Source organism: Netta rufina (assembly GCF_964035555.1).
Source record: "Netta rufina genome assembly, chromosome: 19".
NCBI lineage: Eukaryota > Metazoa > Chordata > Aves > Anseriformes > Anatidae > Netta > Netta rufina.
In genome coordinates, this window is record NC_140143.1 from 10,430,359 (window position 1) to 10,447,321 (window position 16,963).

Consider the following 16,963-nt stretch of genomic DNA (forward strand, 5'->3'; position numbering starts at 1 on the left):
CAGCCGGGTTTTCCCCCAAAGAACCCAAGGCAGCGAGTGCAGTCAGGACAGGACACGTGCAGGAGATGCTGAAATTAATCCCTACAGGGCTAAAACGAGGGGTGAGGGGGACACGGTGACACGTGCGGCAGCATCACACCTGTGCCCTGGGTGCTCCTGGGGCACCCCACGTGGGTGTCCCTTGGGTGAGCTGTCCGTGGGCAGCCCAGGGCTCTGAGTCAAGCTGGGCTTGACTGCTCCCTGAAGGTGAATTTCAGTTAATCGATTCCAATTTAAGTGAGTTAATCTAAACCCATCGCTCCGGCTGGCAACAGCTGATACTGCTCAGTTACAGGAGCCTTTATGTAATGAACTAACAAATTGCATGTCTCACTGCAGCAGCACTTTGACAACTTTGTTTTCATTGCCCTGCATTTTAAGTCCTCCCCAGACACTGAGATGGCTGCAGCAGCTGCTATTTCCCTCCTGTAGCTGCCATGTCCTGCAAACACGCTCCCAATTTCATGCAAGACTGCAGCCCTTCGCTTGCGCTCCTCTTCTTTTCCCTTTCCTCGCAGGAATGTGACACATCCCCGAGCCATGCCTTCGCAGGGCTGCGTGCTGGAAGCGCTGCGGGATTGCTAAACCACGTTTAAAGCAAACAGATCGCAGCCGCCCTGACACACACAAGCACCAGCCCATATTTTGCTTTTTGTTCCAAATGACACAGGAAAAACGGAATGTCTCACCTCTGACCTCGGGCAGGGTCGCACAGATGGCGGCCAGGCCCAGCGGGCTTTGAGGACATGGGATAATTCCCATGCACATCAGCCCGGCTGCTTCCTCTTGTGCAAGTACGAGATATTTGCAGCTGCAAGTCAGAGGTCCTGCGCGATCAAACCACAAGAGCTGAGCCGGGGAAGCTTTGCCAGGAGGGGTCTGGGCTGGAATTTCCTTCGAATTCTTATTTAGGCTGTGAGGGACCTGGGCCGTGCAGCTCGCCTATGGTCCCCAGGGTGCAGGCAGAGGTGGGCACTGCCACAGGGCATGGCCATGGTGTCCCCTGCGGCACACAAGGCACAGGTTCCTCCCGTGTTTGTAGCCTGGGCTCTGAACTGGAATGTCTTCAATCATCATCGATTCGCCCTGCAATGGGAGACCACGGGCAGACTTTTCTCACTGCGGTTGGGGACATGGGCAGAGGGTGGGGGCCCTGCCACACGAGCCCCCCACATTGAGGTCAGGGGCTTGGTGTCAAAGCGTATGGATGCGATGCCTGGTTCATCTCGCCCTGCTTTGCCCCAGCTCCTCTGTGAAGGAAAATCGCTGTCCTTTGTCCATGCAGACCACCATGAAAACACCACCGCCCTCCCCAGCAGGGCTCAGCCTGCCCAGGATCCTGATGCTCAGCCCCTTCAGCTGCCACTGAGCCAAAGTGCGGCTGTCACCTGAGAGGTGCCCAGCAGCTTGGGGCAGCTCTGGCACACGGATGGGTCCCCAGGGGGCTCGTGACACAGCCAGAAAGCCCTGGGGAAGTGCAGGAGGAGCAGGGGGGGACGTGCGGGGCAGGGGCTGGCCATGGGGGCAGTGAGCATCCCACCGGGCTGCTGCAAGAAGCAGAGGTGATCAAAGCAGGATGGAGCCTGTGGGAAATGCAAACCCAGGGTCTGTAATGACGGGATGGGATGGGATGGGATGGGATGGGATGGGATGGGATGGGATGGGATGGGATGGGATGGGATGGGATGGGATGGGATGGGACGGGACGGGATGGGAGGAGTGAATCCTGCCCCTGCAGGCAGATTGCTCTGCGTTGTTATCACAGATGCATGAAAGCTGCACCGAGTTCGGCCATGAAGCCCCCCTCACCTGGCAGCACCCAGCGGCCAAGCAGGCAAGGAATAGAGGCAAGGTCATTTTAAGTTGAAAAACTGCCCGATGGGAATCACAGCAACCTCTGTCCTGGCTTCCAGGGCTTCCAAAAGGTGGTGGCTCGCTCGGCCCAGCGTGTGCTGAGCTCATCCTCTGCAGCTGCAGGACCTCCCTGAGGATGCGCTGACAGCCCCGAGCCCTGCCCCTGCCTCTGGTTCAAAAATGCACAGTAAAAAACGTCTGTGCTGCCAAGGAGGCCGTGCTGGGAGGGGTGGGGGGGTGTGGGTGGATGGCTGGGGGTGCTGGATCCCCATGGAGACCTGCTTTCTTGTGCCCAGGTGCCAACACCTTTGCCATCCACCTGGCGCATCTGGGACTTGTGTGCCTGAGGGTGTCTGTCCATGGGCCTCGGGTGCAAGAAGTGCCACAAATTTTGGGAGGAGATGAATAACTTAATTTTTATCGAGTGCCACAAGTGTCTGCGTACCACCGTGATGCTCCTGGTGGGTGATCTCAAAGACCCAATTTTTGGGGCAACCTTTGCCTGGCTCCCCAGGCCCAAACAGGCACACAGTCCCAGGACGTGTACTTCCCCTCAGCCTCAGCACCCAAGGCAGCCGTGGGCCATTTCCTGGCCATGCCCAGCCTGCACGGAGCAGAGGACACCCCCAGGTTGTCACCCGAAGTCACGCCGCCCAGCACAGCCAGCGTTTTCCAAGCCAAAGCCCTGTCGCGGCGCTGGGCTGCCACAGGTTCTTCCTCTCCCAAGGCTTCAGCTGGCAAAGGGCCGCCAGAAAGCAGGGAAAAGTGTATTTTTAAACAAATCTGCTCTTGCCCAGCCGGATTTGCATGGGTCAAGGTGGAGACAGGCGGCTGCAGCCGAAGCACCAGCAGGCTCCTCGCCCCGAGTGCCCGCCTGGGTCAGCCCCAGTCCTGTGCGCTCCCATCGCTCGCTCCCTGCCCGGGCTTTTTTTTTTGCAGAAATATTTGGAGGATGACTGCTCTGCCTGCAAATGTCCATCTTGCCTGCCAACTTGGATGCAGATGTGAAATCCTCCCTTAGTCATTTGGACTCTCTTTTTTAATTGACTTTTCCACGTGAGTACACTCATTTTAAGATGTACTTAATATAAAATGATTAAGCAACAAGAGGGTGATGATTGTGAGTAAGCAAACTTGACCTACCAGAGAGCACGGGTTTGACCTATAGTTCAGAGAGGTGAGTTTTATGCTTTAGATGTATTTAATTTAGATATATTTAATTTCAAGGGCTCACGAGCACGGTGTGTTTGGCTGTTCTGTGGGGCTGGGGGCAGATATTCCCCCCCAAGGGTGATCAGGCCAGGCCTGATGCTGGTGTGCATTTGGGGAAGGTATTTGGGTGGTACACACCTGAGCTCTCCGTGGCCATCATCTCCTTTAGAGAGAACAGTCCCACTGCCCTGAGCCTCGGCGTGCCATGGAACCACTCACTTCCAGAAGAGCATCCCCAGGGAAATACAGCCTGGATTCCTATTGTTGGTGCAAAATGATGCTGTAAAAAGAAAACGCCATGAACTGGCCTCCTCACTGCTATACAAGTAATAAAGAATCCTTTCCTTTTCTGGCCACCAGACACTTTTGCTTTTGGTGTGCTTACATGCGCTGTTCAGGCTGGGACCAGGAGCAATACCACGATGCCAACAAGCAGGGCACAGGGCAGCATTTCTGTAGCTGCTTTCTTTAGTAATTTAGGGAATTACTCTCTTGTCTTTAGCCAGCGTTGTCCTGTATGCCCGCAGGACGTTATGGCAAGCTCCAGTCCCTGCAGTTTCCACCCCAGCTAACACAGCAGGGCAGGGGCTGCCCCCACTGCCCCGGTGCTGCTTAGGACACGATGGGGAGATCCCAGGGCCCTGGGATTTGGGGAGGAGAATGTCAAAGGCTCCACCTCAGCTCAGACAGAACTAGAAGCCTGGAGAGAAGACCTGAGGGTGCTGGTGGAGGATGAGGCTGCTGCAGGGCTCTGCGTGAAAGGAGATGTCAGATGGTGAGGCTGCAGCATGCAAAATGGGGCCACATCTTGTAAAAAATGGAATCCAACGCCTGGATAGCAGGTGGGCTGTTTTGTGGGTAGCCCAAAATCATGTCAGAGCACTTCGAGGTCTTATGGGAGCAAGGATAAGGGAAAGCAGCTAAACGCAATGACAAGTCCTGGTGATAGATCTGAAGCCAGAAGCTCCAACGCTGCCAAAAATCACACTGGGGATATTTGTGCTTGGCGTCTCCGTGAGCCCACCCGGGCAGCGGGGCTGAGCCAACGCGGGGAGCCGGAGGGATAAGGGAAAGCTGCAAAACCAGGCCCTGATGGATGCGGGGGCTCATCTGTGGGAACTGGCAGTAACAGGGGAATGTGAGAGCCTGAAAAGATGGAGAGGGGCGTTTGCAGACATGAAACAACAGTGGTGACCTGCTCAGCTTTGTACGGGACCAGGCTAAGCACCATGCAGTGTTGTGTGCGGGGCTAAGAGCTGGCAGCCCCAGCATCACGGGGTCCTGTCACCCCAAAACACCATCGTTTGGGAGGCAGGGAAAGCACCGAGCTGCTCTGCACAGCACTGAAGACAGGAGCCTGGAAGCTGTAGGCATGATTTCCCTCGTGGTGTCCAAACACTAAACCCAGAGGCTCTGACTAAAGCCGATGGGAAAATCCCTTCTGGTTTCTGGGGACAGAGCAAAGTGGGGCGTTTCACAAATCCAGTGCTTCGGGCTGGGCACGTGCTCGGGAGGGACAGGAGTGCCCAGGCTCCCAGCAGGGGCCACCAAGCCTCTCCACAGCCAAAAATTCCCTGTGGGGAAAGCGCCGAGCCCTGCCTGCTCCAGGCGATGGCCCCAAGCCAAAATCCTCACCAAGACTGTCCTGGCAGCGGGAGGAAGAGGAGGAGGAGGAAGGAGAGGCTGAATCACTTCTGACGAAGCACTTATTGAAACGGGAGTTTTTCCGCACCAAATCCAAAGCCTGGAGCAGGAAGGTCGCGATGCCTGCTGGATGAGACAGCCCAGCCGGCCGGTCCCACGCACACACCCAGCTGGGAACAACTTTGCTTTTTACTTACTTTTTCCAGCTCAACACCGCCCCGTAGCATCACGGCAGTGAAATCATCTTCCCGTTATATCCCCGCTCGGCCCCGGCGAGCGCAGGGGGAGCAGCAGAGGAAGGCGCGGTGCCTTGGGTTATTGTTTTCCTCCTCGCCATCCCTCTGCGAGGCGCGGGAGGACGGCTGGCCACGGCCAGCGGAGACGCCCAGGGCGGTGACAGCGTCCCCACAGCCCCGCTCACAGGGGATGCGCCGGGCTGGGCAGGTTGCTCCTGCTGCAGGATCCATCCTGGGAGGCATTTCCAGCAGCCCTTCCAGAAAACTTTCTTTGCTCCTTTTTTTTTATTATTTTATTTATTTTTTTCTGATGTAAAAGACAAGCATGAGAGCTCCCTCTGCCGCTGCAAGGGTTTAGACCGAAGCCTGCGTCACGCAGGGAGGTTGGAAGGGCCCCAGCGGCAGGGTCAGCCCGGTGGTGTTGCTCCAGGTGCTTGCTGAAGCTGTCCTTAAACACAAGGGCTGTGGGAGAATAAAGGGTTTTGCCCAGGGGATGACAGGGTGGGTGCCACTAAAAGGGTGTCTTAATGTCCCCTCCAGGCTGCCCAGTCCTCCGGCACCGCAGGGAACGCTGCGCCCCCCACCCTGCTGCAAACAGAGAAAAGAAACAGAGCTGCTGCGGATCCTGATCTCCTGCCCTTCTGCTGAGTTGCTGCCAGGGCAGCTGGAAGCTGTGGGATTTCTGCTCTCCTGCTCCTGGCAGCTGCAGAAGAGCTTGAGGGGATGAACCCCGCGTGGGTGGCGATGCTCGGTGGCAAAGGCATCCCACGGGTAAGGACAAGGTGCTCCAAACTGCAGCGGGGTCCGTGCCGCCCTCCTGCCCCTGTCAGCCCTGGCTACAGGGTGGACTCAGCCTACGAGGCTCTGGGTTCCCAGCTGGGGAGAGAGCAGGACTCAGGCAAAGTCCCAGCGACCGCTCCCTTCAGCCCAGATCCAAGCTGCAGCCCCTAAATAAACCCAGCTGGGCACGACCCTGCAGTTTGAAACACAAGAAACCAAGGCTCACCTAAAAAAGAGCTGTGCAGAAGGGTCCTTGCTTTTTGCAACATCTGAAGAATATTTTTGTGAAGCTCTGGGTTTGGGACGCTGCCCGGAGGTGGGTTTGGGCACCCACAGCCCCATGGGCCGAGGTGCAGCAAAGCAGCACCAGGACACGGGTGTGGAAATCCCAAGAGCAGAGGTGGTGTCAGTCGGTGACTCAAATCTCTTCTGAAATGGGCCCAGACGTGAGGGAAGACTCCAAGAAAATAGAAATGTAACCAAGCTACCAGCACCTCACGGAAGCTTTAAAACCCACGGCTGGGGACAGATGACAGGCGGGGGAGATCCCGCAGGTGGATGGGATCTGTCGGTCGGGGATGAAGTCACACAAACTGTCAGAGCAGGGCCAGGCTGGACATCGGTACGCGGAGTAGGAAACTGTGAGTAAGGAGGCTCGCAGCTCCAGCCTCTGATCTGGAAACACAGCAGCAGGCAAGAGAAATGAGTGCGTCCTGTGGCAGAAGAGCAAAGAGTGACTCATTTACTCCACAGGTTACTACGGAACTGTTTACACATTTCTTTGTGATTGAAAAAAAAATAATACAAAAACTAAAGAACTCGCCCAAAATGAACTACAGAGGAAGAGGTTTGAGCAAGCTGGCAGCACAAACGATAATAAACTCACCAGGCCAAGGTTTCCTGGAGGAGTGCAAAGGGCTCAGGTACGAACCTGCCGAGCCACGAGTCCCTAAATAAACCCACTGCCTGCGGCTGCCAGCTGGGCGGAAGGCAGCGAGGGTGTTAGGAGGTCAGTTTGGGATTTTTTCAAAAGATTTTGGGAGGAATATGAGGAATAACTGATCAGAAAAACTAACTCCTTTATTGAGCAAACTGCTCAGGGTCCTGAAGAGCGGAATTCAGAGACAAGCAGCAGCTGAGGAGCGTTGATGCAGCTTTTGCCAAGTCCCACCTGGGAAATAACGAAGCTGCTTGAAACATATAGCAAGCAGCTGGGGGATGAATTGATCTAGCATTACTAGCCATTAATTGGAGAATCTTGGAAATTAATAGTTTGTGAAAGGATCCAAAACAAAGATGGGACTAAAACAGGAGGTTTTGTACCAGGGGAAGACCAACAAAGGGGTTTCCTGGGAATGCCTCATTTCTGTGTGATATACAGGGAGTGAGGGGTTCGTCACTATTAAACACAAAGGTGCGGATCCTGTCCCGCAGACTGCAGGTGCAGAGAGTCATCATTATTTTATACCACCATGTCCTTACATTATTGAGCAGGATCAGAAAGTGATTTTTTGGATTAGAAGGACCTTTTACGCGATGCAGAGTGGCCTTTTTTGTATGAATGAACCCATTTATTGGAAGCAGATAGAGTTCATCTGTGAATGAAAACAGCAGGCTGTCTGCCTGGGGACATCTCAAACTCAGTGCTGAGCACAAAACCTGGAGCCTCTGTTGTACAAAGAGGTGAACAGAGAGCACCCCTGGCCTGGCAGGTCCCACACTAAGGAGCTATGAAATACCATTGCACAGCCAGCGCTAACTGTGGAGCTCTCCGCAGCAGGACACTGCAGATGCATGGGCTGAGAAAGGAACCGGCCAAACCAATGGAAGCAAAATCCATCAGGTGACAGAGCCCCAAACCTGTGGAGATACAAACAGCGCTCCTGGGAAGCACAGCTGTGAGTTTGTCGTTTCCATACAGTTTTTGCCAGGCACGCGGGATTGGTGACTGCCTGGAGACAACCTTGGGTGCGATGGGGTCAGTTGGATCCAGAGCACCGTTCTTACTGCTTGGAGGGAGAGCTGGGGGCAGAGGTGCCCGCTGCGAGCAGAGGAAGCCGTCCTGTCCCCACAGAGGCACCCACAGGCTGTGCCTGCCCCTGCGAAGCAGGAATGAAACTCGAGCAGGTGCGGGCTGCAGGGTGCGGCCGAGCAGTGAAAGCAGCTCAGCACATCCCTGACGACACCCCACGGAGGATATGAAGGAGCCACGTTAGCAAAGTCCCTTTGCTTTCGGCACACAAAGACAGGCGATGACGGGCCTGTGCTCCCCCGTGACACAGAAGTGCTGTTATCAGGAAAACAGGAAGAGCATTTCCTCCCTCTCTACCCTTCGCCTGTCTTATCAGGGTGGCGCGGAGGCTCTCACTTTGCTGCAGGAGGGGAGGGGAGGGCTGTGCACAGGAAGATGGGATGCCTGCTCCCATGTTCGGGCTGTTTGCACGGAAAGGCAGGAGGGAAGCGAGAAATTCCTTCCTGCCAGGAGGCCTGGAAGCAGCACTGGGCCCTGGCCAGCACCCACCCCTCCTCACCCCCATCCCTGCTTTCTTTGGTCTCCCCAAAGGTCACTCTCCACTACTCACTGCGGCTTTTTGTTTAGGAAATACCAGCTGGGATGTCCTGTCCCGTGTGCGCAGGGCTGGCCGAGGCCTCTGCCAAGCCACTACAATAGACCTCTCCCTGCAGCCCTCCGGGCCCGGCAAGTCTCCAAGAAGCTCGTGAAGGAAAAGACAGACGGGCTCCAAGTGCCTGGTGCCAGGCTGCCCGTGCCCACTCCGCGCCGTTTCCCCCTGCACCACATCCTTTGCCCAGCAGCTCTGCCCCAGGGCAGGGGAGATGCATTTCCACGGAGCAGAAGTGCCCGTACAGCTTCTGTGTTTTGAGATTATCCAGACACATCACCCTGTTAAAGCATCAGGGCAGAAAACGCATTGCTTTTGGAGGCTCTGCTCCAAGGACTCAGAATGGCTCTGCCTGTAAAATGAGGATTTCAAGCCCACCTTTTGGCTTGCAACAACTGAAGCTCACTTGGCCATTTCAGAGCAAATCATTGCAGGTTTTTGTTTGTTTGCTTTTTACTAGTATTGCTTCTGGATTATTTCTGCTTCTGTGAATCCTGAAAGTTCAGCCAACACCCAGGCCTGGAGGCCTTAAGGTGGGGCCACCATGACACAGCTAATGCTCGAGAAACTGACCTGCCGTGGATTCCCGAGACTTGCCTAAAAAAGCACATTCAGAGAATTTCCTCATTCCGCTGCAACTCCCACTTCCTCTTTCACAGGAGACTCCAGCAGGCAGCAAATAAAAAAAAAAAAAAAAAAAATCAAACAACTATCACACCCAACTGGAGTGAGATAAGAAATTTGGTTTTGATCCACGCTAGAGAAATGTGATAAAATGCCAGCTTCTCAGAAGCCAGAAAACTGAATGTTTGCCAAGAGGCTAAAAATAAGCCACACAGGGATATACTTAAAGGCATGTACTAATAAATGTCTGTCCTTGATTAATTACACCGCAACTTTCAGAAAAGCACACTATTTTCCAGGAACAGTCTGGGGGGAGCTTTGGCAGCAGTAAACGTGAAGTCCAAAGCTTTCAACATGTTTTAGAACAACCACCTGGTGGCTGAGGCTTTGCCGTAGTCAGCGCAGTCTGTCCAACAGCCGCGGCACGCGGGGGCTCCTTCAGCAGCAGCAGCAAGGATTTCCGCTTCAGCACACTGCAGGGGCCAGACGCTGCACTTGTGCGTCCCCGCGTGGCTGCAGAAGCACCTTTACTCCAGTGACTTACTTCGCTTTGCCTGTTTACATCCATTCATTAGAAACAGACCATCCTGTCCAGGTAAATGGGGACAAGAAGTTCCAGCCACACGCTGCCACCTGCCAGAACCAAGCCAGGGACCTGGGCAGAGAGAGGGGTCCTCAGAGCCCCCTCGAAAGCAGCATCTTCAGCACTCAAGCCAAGTCTCGATGAACAGGTGCACGAGGTGGTAGACCAAGAATCAAACTAGAAATAGCCAGACTGAGCCACCCCCGTCAATGATCCGGCTGCCAGAGCGACACTTTCTTCATAAGCACGCTGGGATTGTTGTCATGCAGCTGAAGTGTTTACGCAGGCGAAGCTCTCCGAGACTCTCGGGGAAAGCAACTGGGACAGAGCTCATTATTAGCACTGTTTGACTTCAGTAACCCCGATCAACTGCAAGAACACTGAACATAAACAGAATGTAGCCATGAATCACAGAAGGGACACCCGGTCTGGTTAAACAAAGCGTTATTTTAATTTCAAGATTTTATAAATATATATTTACAAAAGGAAGGTATCAATCCAAAGAGTTAGACAAATGTACAGCTCCCGAGTATTGCTACAGTACAGGGAGACATAGAACATTAACGCGATCCCACAATTTACAGTACCCATTATTCAAAAAGAAACCACATTCTTAATTTAAAATACCTCATCAGAAGCTCACACTACGCCCCCGCCATGAAAGCACAACCTGCCTTGAACAGTTTGACGTGACAAGAAGGACCTGACGCCTCTCACACAGAACACACCACTGTCTGCCACCTAGGTGAACACTTCGTGATCATACTAATGTTTTTTCCCAGCCCGCAGACCCCTTGGGGAGCACAGCTGGAGGACAGCACGTTGCATGGATTCAAGAAATTAAGCGCCTTGCGGATGAGCACAGTAACGCCAGGTGTTCAGGCAGCCCCAGCAGGCAGGTTACCCAAAACACCCTTTGGTCATTGAACAGTGGAAGGCAAACAGTCCACATCCAGCCTCGGCTCTCGTCTAAATGGGCAACCCTGAACCAGCTGCACGGGTGTTATGAGCCCAAGACGTTCTCTGCACGTGCAATGCAGCGTCCTGGTAGCCCTGCCAGCCACGCTCCCCACTGCCTGGCACTGCGGGACAGTGAAGAGCCTGTAGACGAGACCACACCACGTCCTCGTGGCTGCAGGAACACACCAAATGCATTATTACTGCTGTGCAGCAGTGGCATGACACCAGGTGGCATCGCTGCAACAGCTCTGTCACCACCTGCTCCCAGGTTCACTCCATCTCTGACACCGTGGGTGGTGTGTGCAGCTCTCCTTGCAGCCTGGTTTTACTCTGCCCGCGCTCTCCATACAGGCACAGGCCAGCAGGTAAAAGAGGGACTTACCATAAATCCCGAGATTTAATCAAGGTCCTGCGTAGATGTTACTGAGACCTCCGGGAACACTTCAGATTAATAAAAGACCAGAGCTGCACACATCACTTGTGCAGTTTCCACAAGACTTCACCCATCTTCCTACTATGCCAACAGCAACATTTCCCTCACTGCAAAGACCTCAGCGCCATTCAAATCACAGAATGAGATGCAGAGCCAAAAAAGAGCTGTCTAGACTTCGTAACAAGCAGCAATGACCTCCGAGAACAAAATGCAGCTGAGTCCACAACTGAAATCTACTTGAGGTCCTGACTGCTGGAGGGGTGGGTCCTGGGCAAGAGACAGCTCAGCTTGTGCATGGTTTTTCAGAAGGATGCCTGGCATTTTCATCCAGTAGGTATACACCTGCACCAGAGCTATCTAGCATGTTTTTTTCATTTGAAGTTCAGACAATTTAATTTTAACTAATCAAACTAAAGAAAGAATGTAAACACAATCTGCTAGTGGAGAACCGAATACAAACCACTAGGAGTGTTAACAGGAAGCCTTGCACGATTTATTTACTTCTTTTAATTCACACCTCGTTTACGCAGCTCCCACATCTCACTGTCAGAGCAACATTCTCCGTTGTTCACTTCTGTGAATCCGATCTGCCTTGAGGCTTCCCACCACTCAAGATGCTGTTTGGTCATCTTTAGCCACGGTCTGCAAAAGAGAAAAAAAAAAAAAAAAGTCCACCACAGAAGTGTGTGACTCACCGCCATGATTCTGGGACATTCCTACCAGAGACTGAAACCAGACTGGGCCTTTGAGTAACCACTGCAGTGGCAAAAGCACTCAAAAGCAAATACAGCTACAGAAGAGCATAAACCCAATAAACTGCCAAGAATGAGCGTTCATCCGTGTTTAAGCTTCTTATCACACTAATGACAACAGCTTCAGTAAACACCTGTGAAGCTGTGTCAGCCAAGCCACCTGTCCCCAGTCGTCTGTGTAAAACAAAGCACCACAGTCAAGAAACTTGGGGAAAGCAGAAGTTCAGTGAACACCTAGAGGTTGAACAGCGCACAGCAGAACCTCCTTCTGCAGGGACCTATGGAATGAAGGAAATCTGGTGCTGGGGCAGGAAAGGACCCGATGAGAAGAGCTAGCTGGAAGTGAGAAAAAATACAAAAGGCAGCGGTGGGCCTTCTACTAAGAGCTATGCACACTGCAGCCGTGCACTGAAGCACAAGGACCAACCCAACATCCCTCCAGATACACATTTTGGGGATTAGCACAACCTGAAGAGGAAGCAGTGCAATGCAAGGAGTAATTTAGCAACGTGTCATCCAAGAGCAGCGGAGCTTATCAAACGCCATTCCATTCTGCCACTGTTTTCGCTCTGTGCTCCTTGTTTCCAATAGACCAGCCACATTCAGTAAATTCCACAGCTCTAATAAATAACACAAGCTCCCGATATGCTGCAAACGGAACCTGGTGCCAGTAACTAGCAAGTTACTCTGTGACTTAACCAAAGGGTTCAAATTCTCAAGCAGCAATACGTGAAGGGTCCCAATACAGAACTCCAACAGCTGTTTAAATCTTTCCTTTCATGGCTCAGGCAGAAAGGGAGCTTACGGACAGAAGCAAACAACGGCAGGGTTTCCAAAACCCTGGAAATCTTACCTGCCGCAAGAACTGCTTGCCGAGATAGCTGGTCGCCATGCTGGTCAGGTTCTTCCTGCTGCCAACTTTGCACCTGATGTAACCATAAAGGTTGGCTCCCTGGAGAACTACTCCCATTATAACCACTGCCTAGGACACAGGAAAAGCTGCAGTTGATTTACACCAACTTATTGGCAACATGCAAAATCTATCACCGAGCTGAGGGAGGCAACTCACCAGCCACTTCACTTTGAAGGAAAAGAGAGCACTGAAAGCAAATATCACCCAGATCATCGGACAGCTAATTAGACCTAACCAGAAAATTCGGGACTCTGCTTCCGAGGAGGCTTTACTCCCTTGTGCTGATACCTGGAAACAGAAAGTAAATGAAGATTAGCAGGCTGCTCTATCATATAGATCACGTCATTAAAAGCAGACCAGACTTTACAAGCCTTCTGAGTTTTGCCTCCATACAACATTACTGGGTGCTTTTCAGGCCAACTTCTACATCACTAAGATATTTCTGTAACAGAAGGTGTTTCCATTTAAAGGGCCCTTTTGTCAATCTTCTGTCAGAAACAGCGGAGGCAGTAGCAACAAATCCTCTTGGAATATCTGGGGCTAAAAGGCCGTAGTAAACCGTGGAAGCATTGCGTTTACTGAGTGGTTGTTACAAAGCACAGAAGCAGCCAGATGTTTTCCACCTTTGTATCATTTACAGACAACCAGAATATCACCCAGCCTACCGCTGGGAGAACACTGATACACCCAGCCATCAAACCAGGGTAATTTTTACAGGCACACCTGATTCACACCATTGGTTTTATAAAAACTTTATTGAGCAGAATATCCCAATCAAGCATTTACTTCTTCCTATCGATAGCTAAAGAACCTAGACTGGCTATACAACGTATGACTAAAACTTCCTGCATCACCTACTTTTCAGCTACTTTTTTTTTTTTTTAAACCACTCCCTAACATGTTCGTTTTTCTAAATTAGCACAGTTTTGCAAAAGAATGTGCCTGCAGTAAGGGCACAAATTCAGCTGGAAAAAGAGACCTGACCCTAACCCTACACCGCTACAGACTGCAGGAAATGAGCTGTACCTCGAACCAGAACTGCACACCAGAAGTGCTGTTAGCTCCACGCATACAGAGGTCAGAGACAAGGACCAGAAGAGCAGGTACGTGACATGATGTGAGGTGCCAACAAGAGGCACAGCAGTAGCCCTACTGAATGCAAGGGAGCAGCAGCAACCACAAGGAATGCTTTATGTTGCTTCCTAGTGCCCATAATTTTCAACAGGATGCAAGAACCATTCCACATTCACACCAGAAAATGTCTACGTTATTGATGTGATGTGGGAACCTTCGCTGCATTTTATATGAACCAGTTACTTGCATGAAGTCAGATCGGTACACCATGAGATTTTTTTAAATAAACCAAAAATAAAAAAACTTGAAGTCATCCTCATTCGGTAGCCCACGTGAAACAAGCAGGTGGGTACAGATCTGTGGCTGGAAGTACAGGTCTGAATTATGCAATCTACCATCACAAGCATAACTGGTAACTAACAGGGGTTTGATAAAACTGAAACAATAAAAAGAAATAAAAAAGGAATTTACCTTTCTGGATTCAAATATCCACTGACTTCTACCATCATCATCCACCTGGTTCCACCAGCGAAGGCCAACCATTAGTCGCCCTGTGACATTCTGAAATTTAAAAAAGAGCCATGAGCTTTCAATTTGCTGCTTAGAAAACCCATTAGACAAACAAATCCTTGGACGCGTTCCATCTCAGCACCAGACCCAGGAAGAAATGGCAGCTTTCAACCCCAGACTTCATCGCTGTCAGCTCTAAAAGGAGCTTTAAATGTTGCTGGCAGCAAACGCTACCTCTTACACCAGCAGCAGCAGCTGGAGTAGACTTCACACCAGTCTGCGCTCTCAGTGGCTGCACTAGTTAACAACGCTGGCTGTATTTTAGCATGACAGGCATCACACTGTAAAGATCTTGTATTTTGTTGCTCTTAATCTTGCCAAAGTTCAGCTGCTTGGGTTGCTGCTTTCAACGCTGCTCTTTTGCCCCAAGTGAGAAAACAAGATTATGACATTTTTACATCCATAGCAGTCTGTTTTCTGGTATGTTTAGTATAACAATAAATTATTGTAGTTACATAAATGAGGCATATTTGTGGTGATTCTAAAGGGATCCTCCTTATAACAAAGCCTGCTTTGCCTTAAAAGGAAGGCTGACATAACTTCTGTTTGAAAATAGAGAAAGTAACTACACAGATTTGAATTATTATTTCATAATGCTTTGCAATGCACCACAGTACTTGGGGGTGTCTCAGGTATCATTCTGGTAGAAAGGCACAAAGAAGCTACTTTTGGGGGGACAGGAGCATCACCCTGTTCAATTACTCTTATATAACTAGGCAAAGATAACAAAATTCTTAGAGGAACTTACCTTTACAGCCCAAAAGTCACATGACAAGAGGAGGATAATTGTCACCATGCAGGCAATAAAGCTGCTAGTTAAGAGCTCACAGAGCAGATAGACAACTATGGCACTGACTCGGAAGAACAGGTGGAAAAATGATGCCACCGGATGCCTGGAATGAAGCACAGCACAGTCACAGCTCTTTCAGACAAGGCTGAAGCAATTTCAGAGAAATGACACTGCAAGGTGATCTTCTCCCACCAACTCAATGGCTAAGGACCAGCATTGTTACATGCAAATAGCGTGCAATAACCACCAAAAATAGAGTGAATAAACTGGCTGGGAGTTCATCGTAAGGAGGACACGTCCCACTTGCAGCCACATCAAAAGAGAATTGGATGAGGAAGGGACGGGGGAATTTCACCTGGTGTTTTACAGAGTGCATTTGAAAACAGTTTTCTGACTGAAGAACCACCAGGCTGAGCTGAAGAACGCTCCCATTTCTCGACGTGACAGCCGTGCCCTTCTTTAGGCCTTACACATCCCCAGCTCAGAACCGCGCCGCACAGCGCTGAGGCCAGCACCGCACCGGGCCTGGGGGCAGGAAGACGCGTGCGGGACGCAGCGGCCGCCCCCTGTTGCCCCCCACTCACCTCAGCTTCGCCTTCTTGGCTCTCCGGGACGCCTCATCGTCCGCGTCGAACAGGGACACGTCCTCGATGTCGTCGCCGCTGTCCTGAGGGGGGGACACGGACAAGGGAGCGGTCAGGCCGAGGGGTGCCGCCACCCCCCCGCCTCGCGCCTCACCCCACCGCGGCCCCAGCCCCACGGCGAGCCCGAGCCCACCCCCACAGGCTCCCCACGGCCGGGGGCGGCACCCGGGACCCCCCCCCCGGTTGCCGGGAGCGGTGCGGGAGGGCCCGGCCCAGGGGGGGCCCCGGGGGTCGTCGCCGCCCCCCCCTCCCCTCAGCCCGGCCCCTACCTGCCGCAGCATGGCCGCGGCCCCTCGCTTCACGCCCGGCCGCGCCACGTCAGCGCCGCCCGCCAATCCCCAGGGAGGGGGCGGCGGGGCCGCGCCTGCGCGCTGCGGGGGGGTGACGCCGAGGGGGAGGTGGAAGGGCGGAAGTTGTGGGGGGGGGGAGGAGGGAGGCGCTGTGAGGGCCTGTGGCTGGTTTCTGGTCAGAAGGGGCCCTCCCGTGGCGCCTGGCGTCCCTGCTGCCTCCAGGCTGAGAACTGCGCTCAGCCCAAGCCCCTGCAGGCAATTATAGTCCTTGTGCGCTGCAGTTTGCCCATTTGCCTACAGTTTGCCCATTGGCAACCTCCTGCCCTCCCTCAGCCCCTGCCCGTGAAGGGCTCACAGAATCCCAGAATCACAGAATTTTCTAGGTTGGAAGAGACCTCAAGGTCATCGAGTCCAACCTCTGACCTAACGCTAGCAGTCCCCACTAAACCATTTCCCTAAGCTCTACATCTAAACATCTTTTAAAGACCTCCAGGGATGGTGACTCCACCACTTCCCTGGGCAGCCTGTTCCAATGCCTAACAACCCCTTCAGTAAAGAAGTTCTTCCTAACATCCAACCTACTCCAGCAGTAAAACCCAATTTCCACAGCCCGACTCACCCATCTTCACCACTTTCTGCCATCCGTGTAGTTTTACACTGACACTCAGTACTTACTACCAGTTCGTTACAATTTTGGGGGGTACAACTATTGTTATTTGTCACTTAACAAAGCCCAGTGACTGAAGCTGGAGAACACATTAGTTGTTTTTCTGTTTTTCAATCACCGCCCTGCTGCCTGGGGGTCGCACAGGCATTCACCTCAAACCAGAACTGCTGCCACCAGGACCACGGGCAGAAGGATCCTGCCTCAGCCTCTAATGCAAGGAAATAACAGGTTTTTGGTACTCTGGCCCAGAAGCTCAAAGCTGTACAACTAGGCGAAT

General features: G+C 52.3%; 1 protein-coding gene across 1 annotated transcript; it reads right to left on the reverse strand.

Annotated features, from left to right (window-relative positions):
* Positions 1–10,020: 10,020 nt before the first annotated feature.
* Positions 10,021–16,072, reverse strand: LOC311216917 (Golgi apparatus membrane protein TVP23 homolog B-like). Its single transcript, XM_084298556.1, has 7 exons — positions 15,999–16,072; positions 15,670–15,752; positions 15,044–15,188; positions 14,197–14,286; positions 12,808–12,939; positions 12,592–12,720; positions 10,021–11,628 (listed from the first exon to the last, which is right to left on the reverse strand). Exons 1-7 carry the CDS (start codon positions 16,008–16,010, stop codon positions 11,596–11,598), a joined length of 624 nt encoding a protein of 207 aa, XP_084154682.1. The 5' UTR covers positions 16,011–16,072; the 3' UTR covers positions 10,021–11,595.
* Positions 16,073–16,963: the final 891 nt, after the last annotated feature.